This window comes from Rhodnius prolixus, unplaced genomic scaffold (assembly GCF_049639745.1).
Source record: "Rhodnius prolixus isolate KJV_2025 unplaced genomic scaffold, Rpr scaffold_17, whole genome shotgun sequence".
NCBI classification, from domain to species: Eukaryota; Metazoa; Arthropoda; class Insecta; order Hemiptera; family Reduviidae; genus Rhodnius; species Rhodnius prolixus.
Genome location: NW_027411626.1, coordinates 466,234 through 485,273, shown reverse-complemented (window position 1 = coordinate 485,273; position 19,040 = coordinate 466,234). Strand labels below are relative to the sequence as shown.

The 19,040-nt window shown below is 32.9% G+C and overlaps 1 protein-coding gene across 3 annotated transcripts in view; it reads right to left on the bottom strand.

Moving 5' to 3' along the window:
• LOC141459664 (protein commissureless 2 homolog) overlaps positions 1-19,040 on the bottom strand; it is an 87,407-nt gene that overhangs the window by 59,523 nt on the left and 8,844 nt on the right. The window contains exon 1 of one of the 3 annotated variants that reach the window (XM_074138972.1): positions 13,747-13,905. The exons of 1 other annotated variant lie outside the window; for it this stretch is intronic. Coding sequence is in view for 1 of the 2 variants with exons in the window: in XM_074138969.1 (XP_073995070.1) it covers positions 2,222-2,256 (35 nt within the window). In the remaining variant the exon portion in view is untranslated. Of the gene's footprint in view, positions 1-2,221; positions 2,331-13,746; positions 13,906-19,040 lie in introns of those variants that run through there. One more of the 3 variants, XM_074138969.1, reaches the window with a different exon arrangement.

Sequence of the window (19,040 nt, the reverse complement as noted above, 5' to 3'; positions counted from 1 at the left end):
ACGCAACAGGGCATTTTGGACTGTTGTATAGAATAACGCAACAGAGCATTTTGGACTGTTGTATAGAATAACGCAACAGGGCATTTTGGACTGTTGTATAGAATAACGCAACAGGGCATTTTGGACTGTTGTATAGAATAACGCAACAGGGCATTTTGGACTGTTGTATAGAATAACGCAACAGGGCATTTTGGACTGTTGTATAGAATAACGCAACAGGAAATTTTGGATTGTTGTATAGAATAACGCAACAGGACATTTTGGATTGTTGTATAGAATAAAAATGTGGAAATATTATGTTGCAAATAGACGAAAGCTTGCCAAAATAAAATTTAAAAAATGACTGAAATTTACGTTATTCTTCCATTTTTCTGAATTCAGAAAACATTTACTATAAAATCGATCATCCATTCCAACTTATCGATTACAAAAAAAAGAAAAAAAGAAAAGAAAAACGAAGGTTAAAGGAAAACAATTGAAGAAAATTTTAAGGAAAATTTATTTTTGAGATAAACTGACCACAAGCAATAATTGAAATTATCTTTAAAAAAAAATAAAAAAGGAAAGAAAAGAAGTAGGTAGTTTTCCGACTGTAAACATGAATTTCCCAAAGATAGAAAAACATAATTTTTAAAATTTGATCGGAAAAAAAAATTCCATTTACGCACTATTTACGTTTTGTTTTCTAACGGAAACGTGACGTAGCAAAAAAAAAAAAAATGGATGTAGTTTTTGACAAGTTGAAGTATTAAAATATATATGTATATATAATATATTACATAGATATTTTTATAAAATTATCAAACTTTATACATCGCTAAATTCAAGGTTAGCCCATTGTCAAAACACTTTTAAAATTCAACTTCATACATTTTATCAAAGGAACAAAGTGGGCCAATAACAGATAATTTAATGTGAACTAAAAATTAGTCTATATATGTATGTATACAGATATAAATAATACATACCATGCCGGTAACCTATTAAATTTAAACATACTAAATTTATTTAGAACTAACAGTCTGGGTAGTTAAGAACACAGGAGATGAACAGTGGAATCTGTTAGACGTGAATAGCAGGAGGAGGAGAAGAGAAACTACCCATGGGTAGCACTCTCGACTTGGTACCCATTTTGCTGGTCTCAGGAGATCTCAGCATAAGTTTTAGTATTTTTCAATTGTTTGTACATTCATTCTAGGCGCCACGGTAGCCGAGCGGTTAAGAGGCTAGACCCGCAATGCTAAGATGTATTGTTGGTTAGTGGGTTCGGTTCCAATGGTCTAAGCCTTGGATTTTATTTAATGGTTAATATGAGAAATTTTGTAGTAAAGTATGTTAGGCGGTTATAGGCTAGACCCGCAATGCTAAGATGTATTGTTGGTTTAGTGGGTTCGATTTCCTTAGCCTTGGATTTTATTTAATGTTTAATATGAAAAATTTACAGTAAAGTATGTTAGGCGGTTATAGGCTAGACCCGCAATGCTAAGATGTATTGTTGGTTTAGTGGGTTCGATTTCCTAAGCCTTGGATTTTATCTAATGTTTAATATGAGAAATTTACAGTAAAGTATGTTAGACGGTTATAGGCTATACCCGCAAAGCTAAGATGTATTGTTGGTTTAGTGGGTTCGATTCCCCTGGTCTAGGTCTTGGATTTTATTTAATGGTTAATATGAGAAATTTACAGTGAAGTATGTATGCTCTTCGCCTCCGTCCACGACACCTAATAGGTAGTTGGACGTTAAACCCCGCCTGAAAAAATAGGCGATTACTTACTTTTACATTTATTCTTAAATCGATAACGTCTCAGTCGATATTTATTTAAATTTATGTAAGAAAACGATAATCCGGGAAAAAATTTTACTTGAGCGTATCGTGGCAATATAGGATAATAGCCTAAAAACTTACTTCCGAATTGGAAAATGGCGCAGGTCCAAACAATGCGTAGCGTAATGACGTCTAATAAAATGCAATATTATTAGAAAATTTGTAATAATTTGAATAAGAGTGAATAATGAAAATTTCAATTTTTTTTTAATTTGAATATTTTTGAAAGCTTATTTTCGTAAAACGAAATATCACAGCACTCACTCTACTCGGAAATAAGAGAAAACAAGAACGAAGCTAGAGGTCAGCTGGAAAAATGGAACCGGAAAAAGCAACCAAAAGACTTCCTCATCAACACAAAAAATAACATAAAAAATCTACTCAAAAATACTAACAAACTGTAGTAGAACATAGTTGCATTTAAGTGCATTTTATACGACTTGAAGCTACACTAAATACTGACTGCAATACTACTGGTGTACGTGCATACAAACTCTCATTATTATCTGGTAGAGTGGAGCATCTCTAGTGATAAGAGAATTAAAAATAAAAAAGAAGAAGAAAATATATATCTATCGTGCAAAGATACCCATATTTACTGAAATTCAAATAGTCTCCAATGTTACATTGTACAGGTTATCTTAAAGGAAGGTTATTGTAATTTTGTAATAATAATTTTGTTTTAATTAGTATTTTTAGTAACAAGCATTCGAACCAAGAGACTGGGTCATCTTTAGGGCGGCTGTGGAACGAGATTATAATGTTCATTAGTTTCGTGTCGTAAAAAAAAAAAACAGTTGTAGGTAAATTTAAAATTATTTTTAATATAGGAGTGGCAACACTGATAAGGGTGTGTTGAGAGGGGATGATAGTTTTTGTTGGGGTGAGTAGTCTTTATGTAGTAAACACGTGGTGCTTTAGGTTAGCTTTTGTGTTTTAAGTGAATAAACCGATCTTATGGTAAACAACTCTTGTGTTAAGAAATTAATTAAGAAAAGTAATAATTTATAAAGAATTTTCTCTTTACACATTTTACAATTATTTAACTTATGGATAATTGTTATTTTTTACGTATTTTCTCAACAATATATGTTGCACAGTCTCGACGATGATATTAGTACTACGTAGATCGAAAGGTTGGCAATAAATAAATAAATAAAAATATTCTGATTGAAATTGGCAGTAATCCTTTTTTTTTTTTCTGGAATGGGAAAAGGGAATTAATAAATCAGCAGTTAAACAAATATGGACAATACTTTAGAATTTAACAACTACTAAGAACGGTAAAAAAGGATATTTTAACGTCAATCCTGTTCAACTGTTTTAAACAAATTTTCCACGAAAAACTTCTTAAATAAAAGAAAATCGTTAGGAAAAAATGTAAAAAGGAAAAACGAGGAATTTCCTTGAAACTGGCAATTTTAGGCATAAAAATATCTCCATATTAGTGGGATAGAAGCGTACATTACTTTGAAATAGCACAAAAGTGGGAAAACCCACTCTTTCCACGCTCTCCTTATACCAGTTATTGCAGGAAAATTGTACGAAATCGAAGTTTTAAATCGATTAGTGTGTGTGTGTGTGTGTGTGTGTGTGATAGGTTGATCAGAAATCAGATTTAATTTAGTTTTGGGTCAGCTGTGACCTCACACTTCCTTCAATAAACTGTTCTTTACGTAAATTGTACGATATTGAAAACAACTAATATCACCCTTCGGTAGACGGTTTTACCATGCCCTAGACTGTGATGAAATCATTACTTTTGTACCTCTTTTTTTTTTTTTTTTAATGATTTAAGGCGCGTCAACATCTAAGGTTATTGTCGCCCGGAGCTTTTTTCAGTGCACTGCCGGCCTCCGGACAGTGTTCTCTCGTTATAGACAACACAGTGTCATCACCGGACAGAGAGCTGTAAGAAGCTCCTAGGAAGAGATTTGTACCTATTATTTTATTAATAAAACAGTATTATTGTTATTATTATTATTATTACTAAAGTAGTAAAGTAATGCCTATATTTTCAGGCGGGCTTAACGTCCAACTACCAATTTAGGTGTCGTGGACGGAGGCGACTTAGCAAAAATACTTTACTGTAAATTTCTCATATTAAAGATAAAATAAAATCCAAGGCCTAGACCAGGGGAATCGAACCCAGTAAACCAACAATACATCTTAGCATTGCGGGTCTAGCCTATAGCCGCTCGGCTACCGTGGCGCCCTATTTTTTTTTTTTTTTTTTTTGGCGCATCAACAGCTGAGGTCATTAGCGCCCGGAGCTTTTTCCAGTGCACTGCCGGCCTCCGGACAGTGTTCTCCCGTTACAGACAACACTGTCCATCACCGGACAGTGAGCTGTAAGAAGCTCCTAGGAAGAGAAAATCTAAGGGTCAGCTGCTGGATTCGAACCCGGGACCTCCGCGTGGGAGTCCAGTATGCTAACCTCATAGCTAATCCCTTCCCTAAAATGGTTATTATTATTATTATTATTGTAGACAACTTATCATTTCTGAGAAATATCCCCAGTTTCAAGAAGAAGAGGAAATAGTTCGATAAACTACAGTAAGAGCAAGGGTGGGGTGAGGTCAAAATAAATACTTTTTCCCTCTTTAATTTCCATGTAATACGGAAGTTAATCGAGTATTATTACAAATGAGGCAATACTAATGATTACGTAATTTGTTGCAATTTTACTGTGAATGCCTACGCTTTAATAGAATTCATTTATTTATTATTAAATGTTTGCTCACTTCTTACACTTTTATTACACTTTTGTAATATCGTGAGACCACTTAATAATGCAGGCAAATATCGATGTTCATTTCAATTTTTCGATATTCGATTTTTTTTAAACTTTGGGGGGGGGGGACATTTCTAACAGATTGGCTTCTACGAATATTAAAAAAAAAAAAAAAAAAAAAAAAAAAAAAAAAAAAAAAAAAAAATAAGCAGTACTAACTATAGGCAGTGGCGTAGCTTTGTGTTGATGATGCCCCTCCCCGAAGGGTGGAGCCTACCCAAAATATTTTCTGGAGGGGGAACCCAAAAAAAACTTGTTTTTTTAAATTAGATCGATCTTTCATGCATTATTGTGGGGGGGGGAAGCCCTAGGAATAAACGAAGCACCGAATATAATTTTCGATAAGTATTACACTCTTCGAGAATTATTTCTAAGAGATGTCAAGAAACCACTTTCACTGAGCTAGCGCAACTGTTATTGCGAGACTGGAAACATAAGTGAAACCAAAATCTGTACAACAAACTGATTATTTTAACCTCTGGTGATGGATGAAAGTTCGGAACAGTTGAAAACAGGTGCTATCGAAGGATAAAATCAAATATATGTGGCCAAAATTCTTAATTTGAAAAGAAAAATTGATTGCTCGGAAGTTCTAATTGCTTCCGTCAATGTGAAATTGTATAATATTGTAATCAAAGAACTTTTTTAGTAAAAATGCCTAGTTTTTAGAAAAATTTAATTACGTAAACTGCGCGAGAAACTTTTTTTTTTTTAAGAGAAAGGAAATTCTGCAAAGCTAAGGATTATCTCGTGCAACTTGCAATCAATTGATCTATGCTAGGTAAGGGATTAGCTATGCGCGGTCAGCGTACTGGACTCCCACGCGGAGGTCCCGGTTTCGAATCCAGCCTGCTGACCCTTAGATTTTCTCTTCCTAGGAGCTTCTTTTACAGCACACTGTCCGGTGATGGGCCAGCGTTGTCTGCAACGAGAGAACACTGTCAACGGAGGCCGGCAGTGGTGGCTTGCCACCACTGGGCAGAGACAGGCAAAGGAGTTTATTAAAGTCTATTCGCCGAGGCTGACTGCAGAATTAATCCGTCAAGGCCGTGGGGCTATCAGGATGATTGTAGGCCTATTAACTGGCCACTGCAGACTCAGAAAACACATGCATCGCATGGGCCTGGCAGATGATAGCCTCTGTAGGTTTTGTCAGGAAGAGGAGGAAACGGCACTACATGTGTTGTGTCAGTGTGAGGGGCTCGTGTGGCTAAGGATGTTACTTCTCGGGGAGGAAAAACCAAGGCCTGAGAGCTTTACCCAAGAGTCGCTCTCCAGCATTAAGAGTCTAATTAAAAGGACAGGTCTGGAGGGTGAGCTTTAAAGTTAGGGGAGCCACAATAGACCCAAAGGGGTCGCAGTGGCGTAGGCCCTGAGGCCGCCCTAGTCTAATCTAATCTAATCTAACGGAGGCCGGCAGTGCACTAAAAAAAAGCTCCGGGCGCTAATAACCATAGATGTTGAGGCGCTTTAAATCATTAAAAAATAAATTAGTTTACACACTATTCAAATAATTTGAGTTTTGTTGATTACTATTTTCCAATATAACGGGAATTAAATAAGATATTTAATTGAAAAACAAAACAAAACAGGAAAAAGGAAATGGAAGAACTGCGCCTTAATTGAAATAAAAGAGAAAATCAAATTCATCAATCAGAGTAAATTAAAACGGCAGACTTGATCATGGGTTTGAATTGTCAATTAATCAATAAGACAGTAACAAATGTTGGTTGGCTGCCCTGGATTATCAACTTCTACTCTTCCTTTTTTTTTTCTGCACACACTCTTTTAGATAGTAAGTCTGGAATCACATAACCTTAAATTGGAGGTTATTGCAAAATGCTAATTTGAACAAATGTTTTTTTTTTTTTTCTAATTAGTTAATTTTTTGTACTAGGAAGGGGGCGGAAATTAGTGGTGAAAGAGGAAACACTCACCTCGCCCCTCATCCCCCCAGTGAACAATACTAATTTCCTTCCGAAGTTTTTTGAATAAAAGGAAAAAGAAGGTTATCTCAGGAGGTTTCACCAGGTTACAGAGTGTTGGATTAACCGGTTCATTTCTCCCGGCTTCTTTCACCTTTAATAGCGTTGATTCGACTCCCCCGGATAAGACAAACAAACACTAGATCCAGATCTCATGCAGGAGGAATCAGTTCGAGTGGTAAAAAGAACATGGAATGCGACATGTCTATCAGGAGGTCATATGTGCCCAGGAGCTTCTTTTTTCTTTTTTTTTTTCTCAGTGCACTGCTGGCCCAGACCTAGATGGAGTTCACTTTACAGATATCCACTGTCTCCAACACTGGTTAGAGAGAGCTCTTAGAAGCTCCTAACAGCCAGCAAGCTATATTCGATCCAGTTCGGTAACCACTGAGCTATAATTCCTTCTCTAACAGCTGTAATTGTTAATTTACACTGAACATGGGACAACATAGAGGGAAGAGTATTTTCCCCCATTCGCCTCTCATTAAATCGAAATGTTTTTGGAAATATACAGGGGTGAACCAGTAAGTAATGATTTTAATTTTAAGGTAATTTAAAATATTTCCAAACATTTTCTCAAATATTTCAAAGAGATCAGTAGTAAATGTTTAAAGTGCAATTTGTAATCTTTGACTTCCTTATTTTAAGACAGCCTACTTTAAAAACTGACTACTGGTACCATCTGAAAGAGTTTTCAATAAATTAAAACAACTTGATAATCCTAACACAGTTGGAGTGCTCGTGAACACGTTTTCTTGCAAAAACAAACGCAATTTATGTGTAATAATTACACATAAGGGCCTAATGAGTTTTCTTGAAAATTTCGATTACTTTTATTTTTTCCAGTATCCAGGAGGAAGATTGAGGCTGTTTGGAGAATAACTTATGCTTCGAAATGGTGTCAATTTATTTAGAAAATCTATCTGTCTTTGTAATCGTGACATCAGAATCGAATTCGGACTAAAACTTTCTGAGTAATAACATTTTTATTGCAAAAAAAGGGTGATGATTTTAGAAAAAAAAATGTAAAGTGACTTCACTCAAGAACAGTGGGAAATGTGAAGTTGGCCAATAACATCATTGAACTCCACTTTAGATGTACTATACACACAGTAGGCCTATGGACATTACTTACTGGTTCACCCTGTATAGATAGATTAGATCTATGAGGCTGCGATGAGTATACAGTTTTAAAGTAAATGCTAAGAACATTTTTGCGAGCTAATTAAAAAAGACAAAAAGCTATACCCGGCAATAGTGATTTCTGATCGTTAAGTAAAGTAAAGTAATTGCCTACTTTTTCAGGCAGGCTTTACGTCCAACTACCAAATTAGGTGTCGTGGACGGAGCCGGTTAGCAAACTTGCTTTACCACAAAGTTCTCATATTAACCATTAAATAAAATCCAAGGCTTAGATCCCGGGGAATCGAACCCACTAAACCAACAATACATCTTAGTATTGCGGGTCTAGCCTATAAAAGCCTAACATACTTTACTATAAATGTCTCATATTAACCGCATTAAATAAAATCCAAGGCTTAGACCCCGGGGAATCGAACCCACTAAACCAACAATACATCTTAGTATTGCGGGTCTAGCCTACAAAAGCCTAACATACTTTACTATAAATGTCTCATATTAACCATTAAATAAAATCCAAGGCCTAAATTTTGATCGTTAAATTACAGTTATTATTTTTCTTCTTACTTTGTTATGAAAGAATTTAAAGAAATAATAATAATAAAATAAATCAAAGACGGCCAAAGAAGTTTTTTTCTTTTATTAAAGCATAAAATATTTCAGCATTTAATTAGAAGCCATTTTTGACCTTTATAAATTAACGAAGGACACCAGCTAATTAAAAGACCAAAAACAAAACAAAAATATTATAAACTCTGTGAAAGGGACAGGTTTCACATTTTAAAAATAGAATTAATAATCATTAAACAAATTGGGAGGTTATAAAAATAAAACTGTTTAAAAAGAAAAAAAATCGAGTTTAAAAAAAAAACGCTCTAATCGATTGGATTATTTCTCTTACTCTAACTCAACTTCCTTGAGGAGGGGACGGAAAGTAATGTGATCTTGTTAGATTTTACGTCATAATCCGGAAATATAAGTTTTTACAAATTTGTGTGTGTGTGTGTATCCACGTAAATTAAAAAATGAAAAAGAATTTGTCAAAATTTTGGTCTATTTGAAGATCAAGAAGAATACAATGGAGTATACAAAGATAAGGAAAATTTTTGAAAAAAGAAAAAGTCTACTGAACAGGGGAAATCCGTATTACTCCATAACAGTTGTAGTATCCACCTGGAAGTCTGCAAGGTGTCTGAAGCACATGCAACGCTACCAAGTACAGAATGTTTATTAACTTCAGTAAAATTGAATCCATTTCCGGTGAATACAATATTTTCAACTTGAAAAATTTTGGTAAACGTTCCAATTCTTATTAAGCATCTAGACTTTACAATAAAAAAAAATACTACGAAAACTTCCCAAAGTTCCATTCTGTAATTTCTAACCTCCCCATTCATAATGACCTCAAAATCCCTTTCATCAGCGGACCATTTACTAAAACTCGTTTCTTAAAATTTCATTCCTTTACAGCAGTTCATCCTAATCCTTTAATTGAACACTTATCTTCTTCCCCATTACCAGGTAATCCTCCAAGGAGATTGAAGAGAAGATGGCCCCGCGACCTATTCTCCTCATAAGAACAGTATAGTGCATCTATTCACATTAATGGAGTGTCGCCACTGGGTGCCTTCTCCAATCTTCTATCAAGACACTACATTACACCACATTTGCTTATTGCAACAACCGTTGCAGTCGCAAATTTCAATACAAGATTTAAAAAAAAAAAAAATTGGGAACACATAAAATTGTTTACATTATGTTATGGCCCATAACATAATGTGAGAATAAATAAAGTTAAAAAAAAAAATAATAATGTAAATATTACCCATAACTTATGGGTAATATTTACATTATTATTATTACTATTTTTAACTTTATTTATTCTCACTCTGCAGTTAATTTCTGCAACAAGTGAACCTGTTATAACATGATACAAACAAATAACATGAGTAACATGTGGGTAGAATGCACCCAATGTTGAAGTTACTGAAGAACATTGCACTATTGTGCATTTGGGGCACTTAATTAAGATCAAATGGGCTCTTCAACGATCTTGGGAGAATAGTAAAGTAAAGTAAAGTAATCGCCTATTTTTTCAGGCGGGGCTTAACGTCCAACTACCAATTAGGTGTCATGGAGGGAGGCGATTAGCAAACATACTTTACTGTAATTCCTCATATTAACAAAATCCAAGGCTTAGACCAGGGAATCGAATCCACTAACCAACAATACATCTTAGCATTGCGGGTCTAACCTATAACCGCCTAACATACTTTACTGTAAAGTTCTCATATTAAAACATTAAATAAAATCCATGGCCTAGACCCCGGGAAATCGAACCCACTAAACCAACAATACATCTTAGCATTGCGAGTCTAGCCTATAACCGCCTAACATAATTTACTGTAAATTTCTCATATTAACCATTAAATAAAATCCAAGGCTTAGATCCCGGGGAATCGAACCCACTAAACCAACAATACATCTTAGTATTGCGGGTCTAGCCTATAAAAGCCTAACATACTTTACTATAAATGTCTCATATTAACCGCATTAAATAAAATCCAAGGCTTAGACCCCGGGGAATCGAACCCACTAAACCAACAATACATCTTAGTATTGCGGGTCTAGCCTACAAAAGCCTAACATACTTTACTATAAATGTCTCATATTAACCATTAAATAAAATCCAAGGCCTAAATTTTGATCGTTAAATTACAGTTATTATTTTTCTTCTTACTTTGTTATGAAAGAATTTAAAGAAATAATAATAATAAAATAAATCAAAGACGGCCAAAGAAGTTTTTTTCTTTTATTAAAGCATAAAATATTTCAGCATTTAATTAGAAGCCATTTTTGACCTTTATAAATTAACGAAGGACACCAGCTAATTAAAAGACCAAAAACAAAACAAAAATATTATAAACTCTGTGAAAGGGACAGGTTTCACATTTTAAAAATAGAATTAATAATCATTAAACAAATTGGGAGGTTATAAAAATAAAACTGTTTAAAAAGAAAAAAAATCGAGTTTAAAAAAAAAACGCTCTAATCGATTGGATTATTTCTCTTACTCTAACTCAACTTCCTTGAGGAGGGGACGGAAAGTAATGTGATCTTGTTAGATTTTACGTCATAATCCGGAAATATAAGTTTTTACAAATTTGTGTGTGTGTGTGTATCCACGTAAATTAAAAAATGAAAAAGAATTTGTCAAAATTTTGGTCTATTTGAAGATCAAGAAGAATACAATGGAGTATACAAAGATAAGGAAAATTTTTGAAAAAAGAAAAAGTCTACTGAACAGGGGAAATCCGTATTACTCCATAACAGTTGTAGTATCCACCTGGAAGTCTGCAAGGTGTCTGAAGCACATGCAACGCTACCAAGTACAGAATGTTTATTAACTTCAGTAAAATTGAATCCATTTCCGGTGAATACAATATTTTCAACTTGAAAAATTTTGGTAAACGTTCCAATTCTTATTAAGCATCTAGACTTTACAATAAAAAAAAATACTACGAAAACTTCCCAAAGTTCCATTCTGTAATTTCTAACCTCCCCATTCATAATGACCTCAAAATCCCTTTCATCAGCGGACCATTTACTAAAACTCGTTTCTTAAAATTTCATTCCTTTACAGCAGTTCATCCTAATCCTTTAATTGAACACTTATCTTCTTCCCCATTACCAGGTAATCCTCCAAGGAGATTGAAGAGAAGATGGCCCCGCGACCTATTCTCCTCATAAGAACAGTATAGTGCATCTATTCACATTAATGGAGTGTCGCCACTGGGTGCCTTCTCCAATCTTCTATCAAGACACTACATTACACCACATTTGCTTATTGCAACAACCGTTGCAGTCGCAAATTTCAATACAAGATTTAAAAAAAAAAAAAATTGGGAACACATAAAATTGTTTACATTATGTTATGGCCCATAACATAATGTGAGAATAAATAAAGTTAAAAAAAAAAATAATAATGTAAATATTACCCATAACTTATGGGTAATATTTACATTATTATTATTACTATTTTTAACTTTATTTATTCTCACTCTGCAGTTAATTTCTGCAACAAGTGAACCTGTTATAACATGATACAAACAAATAACATGAGTAACATGTGGGTAGAATGCACCCAATGTTGAAGTTACTGAAGAACATTGCACTATTGTGCATTTGGGGCACTTAATTAAGATCAAATGGGCTCTTCAACGATCTTGGGAGAATAGTAAAGTAAAGTAAAGTAATCGCCTATTTTTTCAGGCGGGGCTTAACGTCCAACTACCAATTAGGTGTCATGGAGGGAGGCGATTAGCAAACATACTTTACTGTAATTCCTCATATTAACAAAATCCAAGGCTTAGACCAGGGAATCGAATCCACTAACCAACAATACATCTTAGCATTGCGGGTCTAACCTATAACCGCCTAACATACTTTACTGTAAAGTTCTCATATTAAAACATTAAATAAAATCCATGGCCTAGACCCCGGGAAATCGAACCCACTAAACCAACAATACATCTTAGCATTGCGAGTCTAGCCTATAACCGCCTAACATAATTTACTGTAAATTTCTCATATTAACCATTAAATAAAATCCAAGGCCTAAGACCAGGGAATTGAATCCACTAACCAACAATACATCTTAGCATTGCGGGTCTAGCCTATAACCGCCTAACATACTTTACTACTAAATTTCTCATATTAACCATTAAATAAAATCCATGGCCTAGACCCCGGGAAATCGAACCCACTAAATCAACAATACATCTTAGCATTGCGGGTCTAGCCTATAACCGCCTAACATACTTTACTGTAAATTTCTCATATTAACCATTAAATAAAATCCAAGGCCTAAGACCAGGGAATCGAATCCACTAACCAACAATACATCTTAGCATTGCGGGTCTGGCCTATAACCGCCTGACATACTTTACTGTAAATTCCTTATATTAACTATTAAATAAAATCCAAGGCCTAGGACCCCGGGAAATCGAACCCAGTACCACAATACATCTTAGCTTTGCAGGTCTCGCCTCTTAACCGCTCGGCTACCGTGGTGCATCTTTGGGGGGTGGGGATATTTACATTAATAATAATTTTAACCGAAATCTTAAAACGTCAACTTTTACTTAGGTGACAACTATATAAGAATTGTATTGTACTTAAAAGGGCATTCAACGCCGTACATAAAACACTGTTCGAGACCAAAATCCTTTTATAAGACTCCCTAAAACTTATTATTTTTGGTGAAAATAGAATTTTGAAATTCTAATCATTAAAAAATCTTCACTTTATAGTGAAAAATCTTATATCAATTTATTTTACCATACTACGCGAATATGTCAATAATTTTTTGATTTCCGAGATATTACCGGCAAGTAACCGGAAAGCCGGTAGAAGTAATTTTTACATATATATAGATCTGTGCGTTATTAGCGTCAGTCTATAAGTCTGTCTAAAGAATGTTTGTGTCAGCACAACTCAATACACAAATACAGGAAGCCAAAAAGTTTGTTCTCTCATTTTAAATGCTACTATCAGGAAAACTAAAGAAAATGCCTTTTCCACAAAATCAGCCAACGGAAAAATCACACTTCATTCAATTTTTCTCTTTTTTTAATTTTCTTTAAAAAAAATGGCTCCAATGGTTATTATTCTTTAAAACTTCATGGCACGTAAGTAGTTCTAAAATTTTTATTTGTAACATTTCTGCGGGACAATTTGATTACGGGCACTTTTGAACGAGGGATAGTGGGTTATGCTTGGCATTAAAGTGCCATTTCCGCTTAAAGATTAAGTAAAAATGCCACATATAGCGAATGGTATGAAGATTAATGATCAGGTGCTTTTGTAAATAAACATTTTAAGGTGTAAAAGCGAGAATGAATTCATATCATCTGTATAAAAAAAAATGTAATAAAGTCTAACTAGTTTATTTTCACAAATTATATTCCAAAAATATAATAAATAAACCATATTAACCTACCTGGAAATATGATACCAAGGTGTACGCGAGAAAGAAGTGCCAAATCGCTAGACGGATGTTACATATACTGAGCAGACCAAAGTTCAGTTACAGACTGAAGACTGGCTGAACACGACACAAATACTACTACTATAATACGGTACACATAACCCAGACGCACTCTGCAGGGGTCATAATACTCCCCACTCCCACTGACACGTAGAAAACCTGGAAGGTCAGTCCTTATGGGGGGAGAGGGGTTACAACCACGTGAAACAAGGTACACGTGGTTATTTTTAAAAAAAAAAAAAAAAAACAAAACATGTGCTAATAATAACTTTTACCATATTTTTTTTGTAGTAATTTAGGGTATCGTAAACAGGAAATTAGAATTTTACATTTGACGTTTTAACCGGAAATATAGTTTTAAACTGCCCCGGAATAATAAATGTATCATATCATTGGATCAGGTTCAAATATCACGATTTCTATTGTATGGAATTCTATATAATTTGGCACATTTGTATACATTAAATATCTCAACAATTGAGAGTAATATGATAATCGTAGATGCAACAGTATAGGAAATATAGGCAGTTGAAGTTTATTAACCTTTCGTTTTCCCTAAACTTTAGGTTCAAATATCTCGATTTCTATTGTATGGAATTCTATATAATTTGGCACATTTGTAAACATTAAATATCTCAACAATTGAGAGTAATATGATAATCGTAGATGCAACAGTATAGGAAATATAGGCAGTTGAATTTTAGTAACCTTTCGTTTTCTCTAAACTTTAGGTTCAAATATTTCGATTTCTATTGTATGGAATTCTATATAATTTGGCACATTTGTATACATTAAATATCTCTACAATTGAGAGTAATATGATAAACGTAGATGCAACAGTATAGGAAATATAGGCAGTTGAATTTTAATAACCTTTCGTTTTCCCTAAACTTTAGGTTCAAATATTCCGATTTTTGTTGTATGGAATTCTATATAATTTGGCACATTTGTATACATTAAATATCTCTACAATTAAGAGTAATATGATAATCGTAGATGAAACAGTATAGGAAATATAGGCAGTTGAAGTTTATTAACCTTTCGTTTTCCCTAAACTTTAGGTTCAAATATTTCGATTTCTGTTGTATGGAATTCTATATAATTTGGCACATTTGTAGACATTTAATATCTCTACAATTGAGAGTAATATGATAATCGTAGATGCAACAGTATAGGAAATATAGGCAGTTGAATTTTAGTAACCTTTCGTTTTCTCTAAACTTTAGGTTCAAATATTTCGATTTCTATTTTATGGAATTCTATATAATTTGGCACATTTGTATACACTAACTATCTCAAGAATTGAATAAAATATGATAATCTTAGATGCAATAATACAGGAAATATAGGCAGTTGAAGATTAGCCTTTTGTTTAAACTTTAGGTCCTAATATCTTGATTTCTATAGCGTGGAATTCTATATAATTTGGCACATTTGTAGACATTTAATATCTCTACAATTGAGAGTAATATGATAATCGTAGATGCAACAGTATAGGAAATATAGGCAGTTGAATTTTAGTAACCTTTCGTTTTCTCTAAACTTTAGGTTCAAATATTTCGATTTCTATTTTATGGAATTCTATATAATTTGGCACATTTGTATACACTAACTATCTCAAGAATTGAATAAAATATGATAATCTTAGATGCAATAATACAGGAAATATAGGCAGTTGAAGATTAGCCTTTTGTTTAAACTTTAGGTCCTAATATCTTGATTTCTATTGCGTGGAATTCTATATAATTTGGCACATTTGTAGACATTAAATATCTCTACGATTGAGAGTAATATGATAATCGTAGATGCAACAGTATAGGAAATATAGGCAGTTGAATTTTAGTAACCTTTCGTTTTCTCTAAACTTTAGGTTCAAATATTTCGATTTCTATTTTATGGAATTCTATATAATTTGGCACATTTGTATACACTAACTATCTCAAGAATTGAATAAAATATGATAATCTTAGATGCAATAATACAGGAAATATAGGCAGTTGAAGATTAGCCTTTTGTTTAAACTTTAGGTCCTAATATCTTGATTTCTATTGCGTGGAATTCTATATAATTTGGCACATTTGTAGACATTAAATATCTCTACGATTGAGAGTAATATGATAATCGTAGATGCAACAGTATAGGAAATATAGGCAGTTGAAGTTTAGTAACCTTTCGTTTTCCCTAAACTTTAGGTTCAAATATCTCGATTTCTATTCTACGGAATTCTATATAATTTGGCACATTTGTAGACATTTAATATCTCTACAATTGAGAGTAATATGATAATCGTAGATGCAACAGTATAGGAAATATAGGCAGTTGAATTTTAGTAACCTTTCGTTTTCTCTAAACTTTAGGTTCAAATATCTCGATTTCTATTGTATGGAATTCTATATAATTTGGCACATTTGTATACACTAACTATCTCAAGAATTGAATAAAATATGATAATCTTAGATGCAATAATACAGGAAATATAGGCAGTTGAAGATTAGCCTTTTGTTTTCCCTAAACTTTAGGTCCTAATATCTTGATTTCTGTTGCGTGGAATTTTATATAATTTGGCACATTTGTAGACATTAAATATCTCTACAATTAAGAGTAATATGATAATCATAGATGCAACAGTATAGGAAATATAGGCAGTTGAATTTTAGAAACCTTTCGTTTTCCCTAAACTTTAGGTTCAAATATCTCGATTTCCATTGTATGGAATTCTATATAATTTGGCACATTTGTATACATTAAATATCTCTACGATTGAGAGTAATATGATAATCGTAGATGCAACAGTATAGGAAATATAGGCAGTTGAAGTTTAGTAACATTTCGTTTTCCCTAAACTTTAGGTTCAAATATTTCGATTTCTGATGTATGGAGTTCTATATAATTTGGCACATTTGTAGACATTAAACAACTCTACAATTGAGAGTAATATGATAATCGTAGATGCAATACTATAGGAAATATAGGCAGTTGAATTTTAATAACCTTTCGTTTCCTCTAAACTTTAGGTTCAAATATCTCGATTCCTATTGTATGGAATTCTATATAATTTAGCACATTTGTAGACATTAAACAACTCTACAATTGAGAGTAATATGATAATCATAGATGCAACACTATAGGAAATATAGGCAGTTGAATTTTAATAACCTTTCGTTTTCTCTAAACTTTAGGTTCAAATATCTCGATTCCTATTGTATGGAATTCTATATAATTTGGCACATTTGTAGACATTAAACAGCTCTACAATTGAGAGTAATATGATAATCGTAGATGCAACAGTATAGGAAATATAGGCAGTTGAATTTTAGTAACCTTTCGTTTTCTCTAAACTTTAGGTTCAAATATCTCGATTCCTATTATATGGAATTCTATATAATTTAGCACATTTGTAGACATTAAACAACTCTATAATTGAGAGTAATATGATAATCATAGATGCAACACTATAGGAAATATAGGCAGTTGAATTTTAATAACCTTTCGTTTTCTCTAAACTTTAGGTTCAAATATCTCGATTCCTATTGTATGGAATTTTATATAATTTGGCACATTTGTAGACATTAAACAACTCTACAATTGAGAGTAATATGATAATCGTAGATGCAACAGTATAGGAAATATAGGCAGTTGAAGTTTAGTAACCTTTCGTTTTCCCTAAACTTTAGGTTCAAATATTTCGATTTCTGATGTATGGAGTTCTATATAATTTGGCACATTTGTATACATTAAATATCTCTACGATTGAGAGTAATATGATAATCGTAGATGCAACAGTATAGGAAATATAGGCAGTTGAAGTTTAGTAACCTTTCGTTTTCTTTAAACTTTAGGTTCAAATATCTCGATTTCCATTGTATGGAATTCTATATAATTTAGCACATTTGTAGACATTAAACAACTCTACAATTGAGAGTAATATGATAATCGTAGATGCAACAGTATAGGAAATATAGGCAGTTGAATTTTAGTAACCTTTCGTTTTCTCTAAACTTTAGGTTCAAATATCTCGATTCCTATTGTATGGAATTCTATATAATTTAGCACATTTGTAGACATTAAACAACTCTACAATTGAGAGTAATATGATAATCATAGATGCAACAGTATAGGAAATATAGGCAGTTGAAGTTTAGTAACCTTTCGTTTTCCCTAAACTTTAGGTTCAAATATTTCGATTTCTGATGTATGGAGTTCTATATAATTTGGCACATTTGAAGACATTTAATATCTCTACAATTGAGTGTAATATGATAATCGTAGATGCAACAGTATAGGAAATATAGGCAGTTGAATTTTAGTAACATTTCGTTTTCCCTAAACTTTAGGTTCAAATATTTCGATTTCTATTGTATGGAATTCTATATAATTTGGCACATTTGTAGACATTAAACAACTCTACAATTGAGAGTAATATGATAATCGTAGATGCAATACTATAGGAAATATAGGCAGTTGAATTTTAATAACCTTTCGTTTTCTCTAAACTTTAGGTTCAAAAATCTCGATTCCTATTGTATGGAATTCTATATAATTTAGCACATTTGTAGACATTAAACAACTCTACAATTGAGAGTAATATGATAATCATAGATGCAACACTATAGGAAATATAGGCAGTTGAATTTTAATAACCTTTCGTTTTCTCTAAACTTTAGGTTCAAATATCTCGATTCCTATTGTATGGAATTCTATATAATTTGGCACATTTGTAGACATTAAACAGCTCTACAATTGAGAGTAATATGATAATCGTAGATGCAACAGTATAGGAAATATAGGCAGTTGAATTTTAGTAACCTTTCGTTTTCTCTAAACTTTAGGTTCAAATATCTCGATTCCTATTGTATGGAATTCTATATAATTTAGCACATTTGTAGACATTAAACAACTCTATAATTGAGAGTAATATGATAATCATAGATGCAACACTATAGGAAATATAGGCAGTTGAATTTTAATAACCTTTCGTTTTCTCTAAACTTTAGGTTCAAATATCTCGATTCCTATTGTATGGAATTTTATATAATTTGGCACATTTGTAGACATTAAACAACTCTACAATTGAGAGTAATATGATAATCGTAGATGCAACAGTATAGGAAATATAGGCAGTTGAAGTTTAGTAACCTTTCGTTTTCCCTAAACTTTAGGTTCAAATATTTCGATTTCTATTGTATGGAATTCTATATAATTTGGCACATTTGTAGACATTTAATATCTCTACAATTGAGTGTAAT